Source organism: Haliotis rufescens, unplaced genomic scaffold (genome assembly GCF_023055435.1).
Source record: "Haliotis rufescens isolate VD_foot unplaced genomic scaffold, xgHalRufe1.0.p SCAF_3, whole genome shotgun sequence".
NCBI lineage: Eukaryota > Metazoa > Mollusca > Gastropoda > Lepetellida > Haliotidae > Haliotis > Haliotis rufescens.
Window position 1 is genome coordinate 30,728,191 of NW_025964001.1, and position 14,055 is coordinate 30,742,245.

The window sequence follows — 14,055 nt, forward strand, 5'->3', positions numbered from 1 at the left end:
CCATTCCAACAGAATGGCAACTTCATCCAAGTTTGCTTTGGCTGATGTGTCAACAGCTGGACATCTTTGATCTGGGAGCTACAAGGTACAACCACCAGCTTTCTGTGTTTGTGTCTCCAATCCCAGATCCACTGGCCCTGAGTCATGTTTTGCACACCATGTTTTGGGAAAAATATTCACATCAACATCTTTCCACTGCAGCACTACAACCTTGTGTACTGCTAAATTTGAGGAAGCGTCTCTTTGGCCCAGGACACTTTGCTTCCTGGAATAAAAAGATGACAGGAAAGATCGTACCATAGGAATCTAAGCTGCAGCATCATCCAAGTCCTAACAGCTCCAAGGTTCAGCACACATGCTGTGGAGGTTCAGACTTGATAGAAGAAGCGCTCCAGAACTCTGGCCTGAGGCCTAGAAGTGGTCCTACATCATCTAGTATTGCAGCTGTAAGAACTGATAGGGCAGAAAGTTTAGCCTTTAACCTAATACCAAGTATTCTCAGTGCACAAGCTGGACATAATGATGTGTGTGTCAGCTGTTTCATTTTGCTCCCCCAATATTGATGACAGCAGTAATTCCATGAAACTTTGATAAATGCAACCAGGACTATGAGAAAAACAGTCAAGTGTCAAGGTCTACCAGGAGGCAGTGGAAGTGGCTGTTCTTTCCATTGGTGACTTGGAGCCAAGCTGAGGCAACAATCCAGCAAACATACCAACATGCAGGATTGGATCCTACTCATGCATGTAATCCATACAGCCCTGGCATTCACGATCAGGGGTCCACTGTCAAAGTGGGAGATGTCATTGACATGTTTTTGGCAAACAGAAAGCACCTTTGCCAACTATTATCTGAAGGATAACTTGGAGGAGGATGTACCAGTTTGGACCACTTGGATTACAGCAGTAGTTGACTGTTCTGCATTGTGTATCGAAATGTGCTCAATCTCAGACTACATGTCATTGGGTAGGTAAGGATGTCTGAAAAAACACTTATGACAGATTATCAAGTTCTGGTCCATATGAGCTGCTACTTGAGACTGCCACCACAACACTCGTTAATGTGTTGGCATGCAAGTATTCAAAGAGTCATTGCAAGTTACCACTGAGGGTTTACCAGATATATCCCTTGTGTCTCATAGTGTCACTTAATTATTCTTAGGTATTGATGGAGGCGTTGCTATTCGCTACTACTTCAATTTCCGATCCTCCAGGCGTCACGTTTCAAGAGGTGCAGAGGTACTCAAATCTTAGACTGCATGTCTTTGGGCAGGTTAATATGTCTCAACAGAAATCTGGTCGTATTTCCAGGCTCTTGTTCCTATACTATGTACTATATACTGCCTTGTGTCTCAATGTGTCACAATAAATATTCTGAGGGATTTTTAGGTACTTCTTGCTATTCGCAACAACTTGAAGTTACGCGGGCGGGGTTTTGAATCCCAGATTATATACTCCGATAATGGGGATTTCTTTTCAGGACTACAATCTGCAACGTGGATTGCTTTGAGAACTTCCTGAAATGCCATGATTTAACTGAAATACTGTTAAAGCAATGTTACGTTCAACTCACCCTGTGAGGATTCTGGGTTAGAATTGGTCCCCAGCAACCTATGATGATCATAAGAGGCAACCAAGTGGATGGAGTTGTGAGACTCTGTTACTTGGTTGACAGCGTGTCCTTTTGTCCTGGCGATGTGGATTGTTGCTCACAATATTGATCACTGGAGTGTCTCAATTATTTACAGGCAACCATCATAAAGCTGGAATATAGCTGAGTGTGGCGTTAAACAACAAACAAGCCCACTTAAACATCAATCCAACAGAATATGGTATGAATAAAATTAGTGTCTTTAAAAAAAGCCAAATGTATCACAGAATGAGTGAATAATAAAGAAAATGCTTTGATGTGGCAGAGTATGGAGCACATATAGATTGATAAGACATATTGATCTTACCATGCTGACACTTACAGAAAACAGCAAGCTATTTAAAGCTAAGTGAAAAGACAGAAACTGTGTCAGCAAAATTGTGTGTGTTTTGGACACATTGTGTTGTAATAAGACAACATTCTAGTATATTGAATAATTGATATACTCCTGCTGAATTGTTGCTTGCAATCAAAGATATATTGTGCTGGAGTTTATTGAGAAATGTCACAGACTGGTGCCACTTACCTATTGATTTTTGAGACATATAAAACTGCAGGGGCAATAGAGCGCAGAAGATTGATAAATGTTTAATGTGGTCAGCTCAGTTTATACTTTGTTGTCATGCTTGTACATATCGTGAGATAATGTGAGGAATTTGTAAACGAATTTCCTCATATTTTCATAAGCTTTTCCTTCGTTTTTAACCATGTTTTGTGATGTTGCTAGTCGCATTGGTCAAAGCAGCATTAAGCCAAACTCACTAATAATGATCTTAATGTGTTAATTTCAGAGTGAAACTGCTCATTTGATCTTACTATTAAGTGTTATAATAATTGATTTCCACAAATACACAAAATGGCAAGTCATTTTCAGCATTGTCAAAACAAGAAAGGAGAACTGTGAAATTTATGTGATGAAAGAACTTCTTAAATGCAGTGTGGAATTTGCTAGGAAACTGTTTGATGATTAATGAGATCATACACACGTCATTATTTTTGATAATATCATCCACGATTGAGGAACATATTTCTATTAGGAATTTAGGACTAAGGCTAGGTTGTAAAAGCGATTAAAAAAATAAACAATTCAAGTATGATATGAATTCTGATCTTTTTGTTTAACCCAAATCAACATGTTAAAAGGTTTTACAATTTGCTTGCACCAATTTAGAATTATGACTGAGGTATCTTTATTTGAATATTGTATCATATGAGCCCACCTAATATACAGCTATTTAGGATAACATTTTATTTAATTTATCTTCGTTTGTCTTGGGTCAAAGTCAATGCTCTATGTTGGCCAATTTCAACATGAAAACTTGCTGACACACGAGATACCGCAGATCATTTTTTTATGCAGCAAGTGAAATCATCATACAAGTTGCATGGCCATTACAAAGTTTGTGGCATTAGGTTGAAGATGCAGTGTTTCCCCTCTGGGTGGTTCAAAGCTAGTTATTATCTCGTTCAGTCCTACTTGGAGCATATGGAATCTTCTCTTGCTGAATTGCTGATCAATGATTTAACACATACCTTTGATGTGGAGACTTAATACATTTATTTATAGTCCCTAACACTCCCTACTTATGGTAGGTGTCACTTCCTGATCAATCCTTACCTCCAGCTTACTTTCTGAACTGCCTACATGAATCTGGGATGCATTTAGTTTACAGAGAACTGCATCCAGAATTCAGACAAGGAGTTAACTTGAATTTTGGGGGCTAAGTTGATGATTTCTGTGTTTCAAAAATTGAGTACGGTTCATGGGGATATTTGTTCCCATGTTTATCATATTTGAATATATAGACCCAATAACAAATAAACAAATTTAACATCAGGATTTTGACTTTCAATGTTTCATCCTTTATTGTAGTTTTGATTCCCGTGTTAATTCTGGGTGAGAAAGAAGTGAGATTTTCCTACCTAATGCATGTGCAAGAGCTGACAGTGAAGAGAAGGGGTCCTCCTGTTATGACTACTGTTTCAATACACATACATGGTTCTTTGACTGCTGACTACTAGTACTACCTATCAAAACTATATACTGTCAAGTCCCATTAATCCGACATGGTTGGTTGCATATGATTATGTTGGATTAACGAGTATGTTGGATAACGGAAATTAAGTAGTATCAACGTTCGTGATAGAAAATTAGACGAAAGATAATGATATAAACATGTTGTGATAAAAAAATTAAAAATGAAATGTTCATCATGTTCATATTGTTATGTTACATTGTTTGCAGATTGCGTTTTCTAATCATGCAACCTCTAAAGCTTGACTACAAAACTATTGTTATGGGCTGTTTGACTGATTCAAAATACTTTGAAAAGCATAGTCTAGAATGGAAGTCGCAAGTTTGGAACTAGTGCCGCAAAGCTCATGAAAGCTGCTTAGTGGCTAATGTTGACTTCCTGTTAGTCATTTCATTGGTCGGTCAAAGTTCATGAAATGGGATATCCACAGTAGTATCGAGAACTTGTATCTGATTTTAATGAGATTGAGGTAATCTAATCATGTGATAAATCCTGCTTTGTTTATTCAACGCATTAATTGTTTATTATCTCTGCAGCCATTGTAACATGCTGCTTGCTACTAGCCGACTCATCTCACATCAAAACACAGGGCTGTGTACATGTGGGCTGATGACCATGGAGTACGCTGATCACTGTGTTGGATTAATGAGACTGATTAATGAGTGATTTCAGTTATTCGTTGCAAATTAGGTGTGTTAGAGTCGGAGTACGAGACTGTCGGATTAACGGGTCTAAATAGCACTGATTTAATCGGTTCCTATCATTAGTGTTGGATTAACAAGTACCGGATTAACGAGTGTTGGATTAACAAGACTTGACTGAAGATGTTTCTGGGAGTTCCAGTAGTCAAAACGGGAAAAAGACAACACAGATTCCTTGTAGTATTCATTTGATTTATTCATTTGTTTATTCATGACTTCACCAGTCTCAAGATACAAGTGTCATTCAGCAAAATGGGCAAGTAATGGATTGTTCTGGATGGATTTAAGAAAAGGGTAATAAACAATTTTGGGTGAGAAAAGAATCTTTTCTTTGTTGTGCAAACTCTTTGAACTTAACATAATAGAGCTGCACAGGCTTAGCAGTTATTGATCTTTATATATTTCTTCCACCTTTGAGGCCAGCCATCAGACAATTCAGTAAGTCCACAATCATAAAGTAATTATTTCACAAAACAAATCCATGGGAGTGTATCAGCAATATGAAGTGATTAAGAGTGAACAAAAATGGAATAAAATGTTCGTTATTTTTGGATTTCCAATTTTATGCCAAAATATGATATTGTGTTAATACGTTTGAATATACATGTAGCGGTTCTCTTCCAAATAGGGGGCCGTCGGGTAGCCTAGTGGTTAAAGCTTTCACTTGTCACGCCGAAGACCCGGGTTCGATTCCCGACATGGGTACAATGTGTGAAGCCCATTTCTGGTGTTACATTTTCTTCTCACATTTTTATTGATGTTGTGAAAACCTAAACTCTTCCTGGGTAAAGTGAAGCATATGAGAACAAATAATACATTGAAAATAATATCAAAGTAAACACAATTTATGGATAATAACTTCCGTATTTACTGTAAAGGTGATGTTTCGGTATAGATTCTTATACTGAGTGAGTGAGTTGAGTTTAACGCCGCTTTTAACATTATCATGATTATTCCAGTTCTTTCCCAGCGTGTCAGCTTAATGTGGGAGGAAAGCCTGAAGTGATGCAGGTCTCAGACATTTACCGGGTATGGTGTTGACAAACCTAGAAACATAATCGGGGCGAATCGCAGCGCCTTGGACGATTGGGCCACCAGTGCCCCAAATCCTTATACTGTTGTCAAGCATTAGCATGATGAGACATTGTTCATGAATATCTGGGCAGAGTACAGATGACGACTTGAGTCATCAATTATTGTATAGGTAGGCTCCCTTAACCCCCTTCTTTTTTAGTAGTAATTATGGGAATAGTCATCTTGGGAGTGAACCAAAGAGGATTTCAGTTGAAAATCTAAATATTTTATGGTGTGATGACAAGCCAAGATACAAGATTATGGCAATTATGTAATAGAGGTAGTATTCTTTGAATTTAGAACAATAATAACTTTTGTTTGATTTTACCATACATGGACATACTGTTCAAGGAAGAAGTGCTCCAATTGACTTTTTCTTCCGTTCTTAGAGTTTGATGTTTAACAATTTGGAGTTATGTGTAGGATTAATCAATCAATTCCATACCAGTAGTTTGCTGTGTAAATGCTTAAATTACAGATAATTGAAGCAAAGTGAATGTATCAATATTGATTGAGAATGCTAACTTGCTTCAACTTGTCATTATCTGTGAGTTGTTGCCTGTGTGTGTAATGGGCACTGTGGCCTAGTGATCTAAGGTGCTGCAACCCGCTTCCTAATACATTCTGAAGTTGAATCTTTATATTGGGTTGAATGTACAGAAAATATGTGATTGTGTTATTTTAACATTCATAGCCATCTACACACTTTATGGAAAGGGGTGCTGGGGTCACAGAGTGGTTACAGCATTTGCTGAAAGAACTAGAATTTCTCGTGCCCCTCACCGTGGTATTGCTGGGATATTTCCAAAAGCAGCGTAAAACTATACTCACTCCTCTCTTTGATGGTATTTTCAAATAGGATGTGTAATTCTTGCGAATATTAAACCTCTATTAGACTATATCATCAGTGCCATTAATCTTGTATTTTGGCTGTCATCACACTATGAAATCTTTTGATTTTAAACATGTCCTCTTCACTGTGTGCTATCCATAACTATTTGAGTTGTCATTCCGGACTTGTTTACTCCTCTGGATTTTCTGTACCCAAAAAGATCACTACCGATATGCGAATGATAGGGGACAAACATTCAAGAAAGAGTGATTAGCAAGATAGAGGATTAAGACTGCACGATCAGCCTGGCCATGGTTTCCCAAACTGTTCTGGTTGCTCCTGGAGGAACCTTCACGATTACTGGAGCACAGAGACCTGCTTCTACAACACAGATACATTCAAACTTGAAAGTTGTCGCTGGGAAAATGCAGGCCTGAGGCTACTCTGAATCTGCTTTAGACGCGGTTACTTGGTCTTGGAGACCATCCTCTTCCACCGTCTACGACAACAGATGAGACAAGTTCTGCCAGTGGAACAGAAGAGGAGGATGTGGGACCTGTAACAATACACATGGTTGCAGACTTCTTTCCTCATCTTTGCAAGGGTTCCAAACAGCATAAATAAAGATATCATTCGCCCCCCTACATCAGTTCTACAGCATGATTGTCTATCTATTTTCAAGATCATCCTATATTCAAATGGCTCATGAGGATGTTAGAACCCCTCTCACATTTCGAAAGTGGAACCTCTCTTATTGTTTTGTCTGCTGTCCTGGAGGATTTCTTTTAACCCTTGAGATCAGCCAGCCTTCTATTGGTCGTCGCTACAGGAGCCACAGTATCAGAATCACATGCACCTGACTTTTCTGAACTCACACATGCAGAGAACTTGAGCTTTATTACCATCAGAACCCTACCAGCCTGTGGACAACAGGGTAGTAGACATTACACGATTCCCGCCTTAACCAGGGTTTGGTTGCACCTGATCAGCATGTTTGCACTGTCTGAGCTCTCCTGTTATTCCTCAGAACAAAACAGAGACAGAGAATACTTCTGTTTTTATCTTTAAGCGTCAGACAAAGACATTACCAAGCACCTGTCTCAGGATGGCTGAAGATGACCATATCGGACAAGTAGTGGCACATACAATTCTATGTGCCACTACTTGTCAGATATGGTCATCTTCAGCCATCCTGAGACAGAATTGTCATAGGAGACACAGTCTGAAGGATAACATGAGCTGTAAAGGCAACTTATATATATTTTGATGTCACAAGTGGGAAATTGGATGCAAACATAATGGAAGTTTACCACATAATTGCAGAGGTACTTGGCATTATTCCGGGTTTGTACCCTTAGAGGTGATTTCATGTTTAGATGCACCTAATATTGGGAAAGCATCTGGAATGATGGTTTGGAGCAATTAGGTAACCCAAAGTGATGAATTTTGGGGAAGAGACCCAATTTGGATGGAAATCAGGAAGTTTGTGTTATCTTCCTTTCCTGTTAATTATCCAAGGTCTTGCTAGATGTCAGAACCCACTGATTACTCAGGTATATTCAGGCACTGATGTAATAGAGTTTTTTTTTGCAAGAATTATCAAACAATAGTTATCATTGTTAATAATTCAAAGAATACTGCCTCTATTACACCAGGAGGAATCCCACCCACCTCCCCAAAATCTAGGATGTAGATATTGGAAAGAATTGATGTATGCTGACTACACATGCACAGGATTCAGGTGGGAAGACACTGTTAGAAAAGAGGACTTCTGTTGAAAATTTGAAGATTTTATTGTGTGATGACAGACAAAAGACAAGATTATTGGCACTGACGTTATAGAAGTAGTATCGTTTGAACTAATAACAGTGTTAACTATTGTAAGATTTTGCTGTCTAGTAACCTGGCATCTATAATTAGAATAATTGATTAACAGCAATATTCTGTCTATATGGAGGCACCTTGTAAATGATCAATTTGAAATAGACAAATCAGTGAGCTAAACATATTAAGAGAGTGTCCTCTTACAAATCATTTTAGCCTGATAATTAATAATTTGGCAACGGCTGTGGTATATATATTGACCACAATATTTATGTTGCCATAATATCGGGTAAGTTTTATCATGGGCTATTTGTGAAAATAACAAGTCACTTGATTTTTGTGTTGTTATGATTCTGTAGCAGTGTTTAGTCTGTGATATTTATCACACAGAAAAGAACAAGCACTGCTTTGTTTTAAATAGAATGGTATTACTCATGTATCCTGTGAATGACCTCTGGCTCAACATCTGTTGTCCTGGGAATTCTAGGTCTACAATGAAACCTACAGAACAGCTCTCAGACATTTGTGTTAACCTGATCTGGCATCCAAATGAATGCATCAGACGATATTGATCTCATCACTAGATCCGGTTTCTGTCTGACACCATATGTTCGAAGCATAATATATCATGAATATACCAACACAACCGTAGTGTCGCAGGTGTAGGCTAATGCAAAAAATCCCAACAAGTCAACTTTATGTGGTGCCCTGTACTTCGGTCACATAATGCGTACACCCATCCCGTTTTATGAAATGGCTATCCCAAGGCTGTCTTTATGTATGTTTTGTAAATGTCCTTCAAACTGTGTCTTTCATAATGGTCAAATACAAAGGAGGAGGTCCTTTTTGGCTTACTGAAAATGTCAAATGTTAAGTTGGTGAAAACTTTGAAATATTGGTATGAAAATTATCATACATGTTTGAATGACTGACGACTTGCTGTTTATCTTCTTGCGCTTGTTTTGGACTTCTGACAGGATCAAATACATCATGTATATGAATAAGGCTTAAATGAAAGTATTAGCAAGTCTTTGACCCAAGATAAATTGTTTGCCATGTTTTTTTATTGGTTTTATGTACTTCTCAAAGAAATTCATCCCGTGTCAAAGCCTTGCTTGTGTTCGAATATTAGAAAAAAGCTCAGAGAAAACCTCTGAAATCTGCCTTCTTTACACATATCAGCCTTACCTGTGCAGTTAGTGTTATAAGTCCCAAATGTGCAATTGTTGAAATGAACAAAATCTAACTTCCATTCATACAAACACATCTGATCACTTTCATAATGATGCAAAACGCCTAAAGGGTATCTTCATTTCTTAAATAATACATATCCAATCGTCCAAAAAAGAGCCCTTTTCATACCTTGCCCTACCTGGAAATATGCTTGAAGAAATTGCAAATGTTTTCCAGGAGACAGAATTAAAGCAGTGACAAGCAAAACAAATCATTTAAAAGACATTCAACCTTGTGTCTTACAGCATTCGACAAGCCCTAACGTTGTAGTTGCCATGGTTTCAGGGGTGTGAAATTGAAACTATCAAAAGTAAACTGTCATTTATTCTTACATAGCTGCTGTGGCCTTCCTTACCTTAGGTAATATCTGGTACTGCTCTGTCTGTGCTCATCTACAAATACGATATGTTTTTTCACAACCAGAACAAAAGGCAGAATTGTTTCGATCACATGCGGCCGGATACAATGAACATAATTGTTTTACAAATACACACATGTGTACTTCGACTTGGAATTAAATCTCATCAGTTTATTGGAAACTTTATTTACTTTTTTAACACACTTTTGGGGGGAAATTCTTCATGCATTTTTGGGAGCTTGTACATCGACAAATGTTGAATTTCAAGTGTTAGACTGTGTTACATTTATTACGGTCATGTTTTTGTTCTGCCAATACATACTTCATAATCATAGTGATGGCACTGAAGGATCACCAGCCAAAGTAAAGCATCCTCATTTAATCAGTGTATTATAATTCCTGCCTGCACCATTGCTATTCAAAGTGCTATTGTTTTCCCCAAATGTTTGAGAAATCGTTCTTAATTATGATGATGTGTAGAAATGCTTTTAGCTTTGCAGTAAGTCAACATAACCCCCGCTAAAACTAGTGGCAATCATTTCAGAGTTGTCTCAGCACCGACCGGAGCTTGATCACCCATTTGTGGCACCCTGTGATCAGCCAGACCAGCAAAGATGGCGACAACCGACGATGATATGCGCAGTGAGTTGCAGGACCTCCAGATGCAGGCCAACATGGCCACAGATGAGGTGAGACATTACTCAGTCAGCATGAACAAAAGAATCATTAGGAACCCCTTCCAATGGAATGCAGTTCACAATTCTCATCCAGTTTGCCGAAAAATAATGTTCCTTTTTACATTTACCCTGTAATGTGGTTTGTCATGAAGAATGAATTGTTGATATGTTTGGCAAGGGCAAACATGATAAATTATTTTTGGCTCCAATATAAAAGGAGCTCCTTTGCAGAATGCTGTTAGTAAACTTTAATCTCACAGGAACATGCTTTAACTTAAGTACATCTAATACAGATATGCCTCCTCTTTCAAGGTAAAGGTAGAGTGCCAGACAAGGAGTAATAGTTTCTGGATTGGTAATGCATTTGAGATCATGGGTTATACACACCATTGACACCTGGTGCTTTTGGCAACTCCTTTTACAAATAACAGAATGCATGATATTGATTCCTGAAGGTCATTGATTGTTTTCACACATCTCCTTCTGAATAAACCATGATATTGTTCATGGCACTTGCATTTTCCATATGCCAGATATCAAGGAGGGGTGCATTATCTCGTACATTTTGAGTTGTGTCCCTTACCTATGTCAGGATGTGGGAGTTCATGATTGCACTGAAAACAAATGAAATAAAAATAATAATGGGTAGAAAACCAAAATTCACCCCTGTTATGATCCTTGGTCGGTCATTTGTCTCATTACCATATATCTATCTACCTGTTTGTTTCATAAAAGTGCCGAGTTTTTCTGACCTACATTACTTTGGGCATTTCTTCCACATGCACCTGACACAACATTAACTTTACTAAAATGCCTTTGAAAGTGGCTCTAAATCCAACTGACTCCTACACTGTAATAATGAGTTGTTTCTAAACTGCAACATATTGGAGAGAATAAGGATACAATTATGTATATGTTCTTGTTTTCATAATGATAAATCCTGTAAAATGCAGTTCTGCTGGTGATACTTGTATGGAGTCTTGATTCTTATCCATATTTGCTTACCGGGGTATGAAGAAAGCAATGTATTTTTGGTTTGTGAAGTGCATTGGTTAATAAAGAATTATTTAAGATCAGTTGATATTGAATTCTGAAATAGCACTAGATAAACCATTGGCTTTTCGCACATCAATACTTTATGACACATACACCATGATAGCTATGGCCTATGGCGCACCTGGTACAAACCCTTTGTCTCCATGCATGTAGTCCAGACTTCATCTCCTGTGAGAACAGTTTTGCATACATACACATATACAGTAAAGTACGGTTATAACGAACGCAAAGGGACTACTAATTTTAGTTCGTTATAACCGTAGTTCGTTATAAGCATATATATACAGCATAACTACAGCAAATAGTCGCGACCAAAAAGTAGGTTCGTTATATCCGTCAGTTCGTTATAAGCGTGTTCGTTATAACCGTAGTTTACTGTACAATGTATGCTTTGAAATCAGTTCTCAAGGGGGCGGTCGGGTAGCCTTGTGGTTAAAGCGTTAGCTCGTCACGCCGAAGACCCGGGTTCGATTCCCGACATGGGTACAATGTGTGAAGCCAATTTCTGGTGTCCCCCACTGTGATATTGCTGGAATATTGCTAAAAGCGGTGTAAAACGATACTCACTCACTCACTCACTCACTCACTCAGTTCGCAAGGCCACATTTCTTTCTTTATCAATTTTTTTTTCCAGATGGTAGCAACCTTTTTTTCTTTTTCTTTTTTTTGACAAATTTGTAATGAAAATGGAATTAGAAGTCATGTCTACTCCCCGTTAATGTATACATCGTGTTGTCTCAGACACTATTGAACAGTGCATTTCTAATGAAGAGGCATTAGGAGTTCACAGATTTGCTTCTTCTTCTAAATATTTTTTTTCTCTTTAGTTGGTGGGGTGTTTTATCAGGAGGTAGTCTTGTAGCCTAATATGGTTGTATGTACCCAATCAAAAAGAAATTGAAGAAACAGTGCTTCCACCAAAAAGAGTATCAATCTGTATGTCAATCAATGAGGTCTGCTTGTACAGATTGGATTTTAGATCTGATCTATCGTGATCTATTATTAAGCTTAATAAGAAAAATGTTCTTTTCCAGCCAAACATAGCACCATTTGTAGACTTGGACCTATGTGATGATTTTGGTGGCAGTCAATTGCTTGAACTTGATTATTATGGACAGTCTAAACACCTCTAGTAATGACTGTATCAATGTTTTAACTGCCTCAATTTTGCCTTGATGACATAGTTCGGAATAGAAACTTATGCCCTGAAGAACTATCTTTGGACAGTTCATACTGATACAGCTGGGGGGTTTCTGTATTTAGCCTTGGCACCAATGAGTATTTGTACAAAAAAAATGTGATGAAATCCTCCAGCAAGGTTTTTGGTTTTGCAAGTCATCTGGGTCTCTGCCCCACCCCCGCCACCAACAACAACAACTTTTGGCAGCAAGCTTGAAATTGTAGAATTCATATTGTTGGTAAGCAATGCAGTGGTAGAAACTAATTGTTTTACTCTACTAGTCCTTATCATAATTTTATAAATGACAAAACAAAGAAATAGCAACAAAAATTTATTAATGTTTGGCAGGGGGATTCTCATTGTAATACTGACCCAGTCAGGCATACTGCAATATGCATACCATAATTAAGCCTGACTGGGTAAAAAATGATGTGCATATACTCGCGGCCGAGTATAAATGCACCGGTTAGAATGGCTGCCAGCCTACCTGTGACCAGGTAGTCTGGTCAGCCTACCTGCGACCAGGTAGTCCAGTGAAGCTACAAGCATGGTTCCCAGAACTCGAGCTTGCCCTGATGGTAGGGGCGCTTCACTGGTTGCTAGAGGATAAGTTGCAATTTGCAAAATGGTGGTTTGAATTACTTATGGAAGGGGGGAAGAAGATCCACTTGTGTGGATGCTAGCCTTATTACAATGAGAACCCAGGTGGAAATACATGACATATAAAAGCACAATTGCTAAATGTAACCACTTGTAAAGTTGGTAGTGACTATACAAGCAGTGGACATGATGGATGCAAGTTAAATACATGACAAGTAAAAAGAATGAAATTGAGTACTTGGTGGTTGGACGGAGCAATGAATAAGCAATGAAGTTTGATATGAATATCTAGACAATTATTAGTACAAATTGTAGAGCTTGGCACAGGGTAAGATAGATACTATAATGTAAATGTACATTTGCTGGAATTGTAATATAGCAAGAAGCATGTAAGAAATAAATACATATAATGTGATTTGGCACATGATAAAACTAGATATTGAAATAATATTTATGTTAACAAGAATTGTTATTTCCAGCAATGGTGGCGATTGGGGATGTTGGTGGGTACGTCGTGAGAAAAAAGCTGCTAACAATGGCGCGCAAAACAAACTGATGCGCATGCGTGGAATATAGACATCCTGACAATAGAGATTACTGAGCATGCGCGGATGCCAATACTGACAGAGAAATACTACGCATGTGCAAATGATAAAAACATCCGGACATGATGCACCAGATCAATAAATTATGTATTATGTAGCAATACAAAAATACAATGACAGAAATGCTAAATTTTGAAATATAGATTGTGAGGTAACAATGGTTGAAATATGTAGAAACGAAATAATGTCTGCCTTTATAAACTATGCTTAACGACTTAAGCAGCAAGAT

General features: G+C 38.0%; 1 protein-coding gene across 3 annotated transcripts in view; it reads left to right on the top strand.

Annotated features, from left to right (window-relative positions):
* Window positions 1-14,055, top strand: part of LOC124145810 (synaptosomal-associated protein 25-like) — a 128,043-nt gene that overhangs the window by 7,890 nt on the left and 106,098 nt on the right. For all 3 annotated transcript variants that reach the window (XM_046515782.2, XM_046515791.2, XM_046515777.2), the window contains exon 2: window positions 10,253-10,397. In XM_046515782.2, coding sequence (XP_046371738.1) covers window positions 10,323-10,397 — 75 coding nt within the window. In that variant the 5' untranslated portion in view covers window positions 10,253-10,322. The remainder of the gene's footprint in view (window positions 1-10,252; window positions 10,398-14,055) is intronic.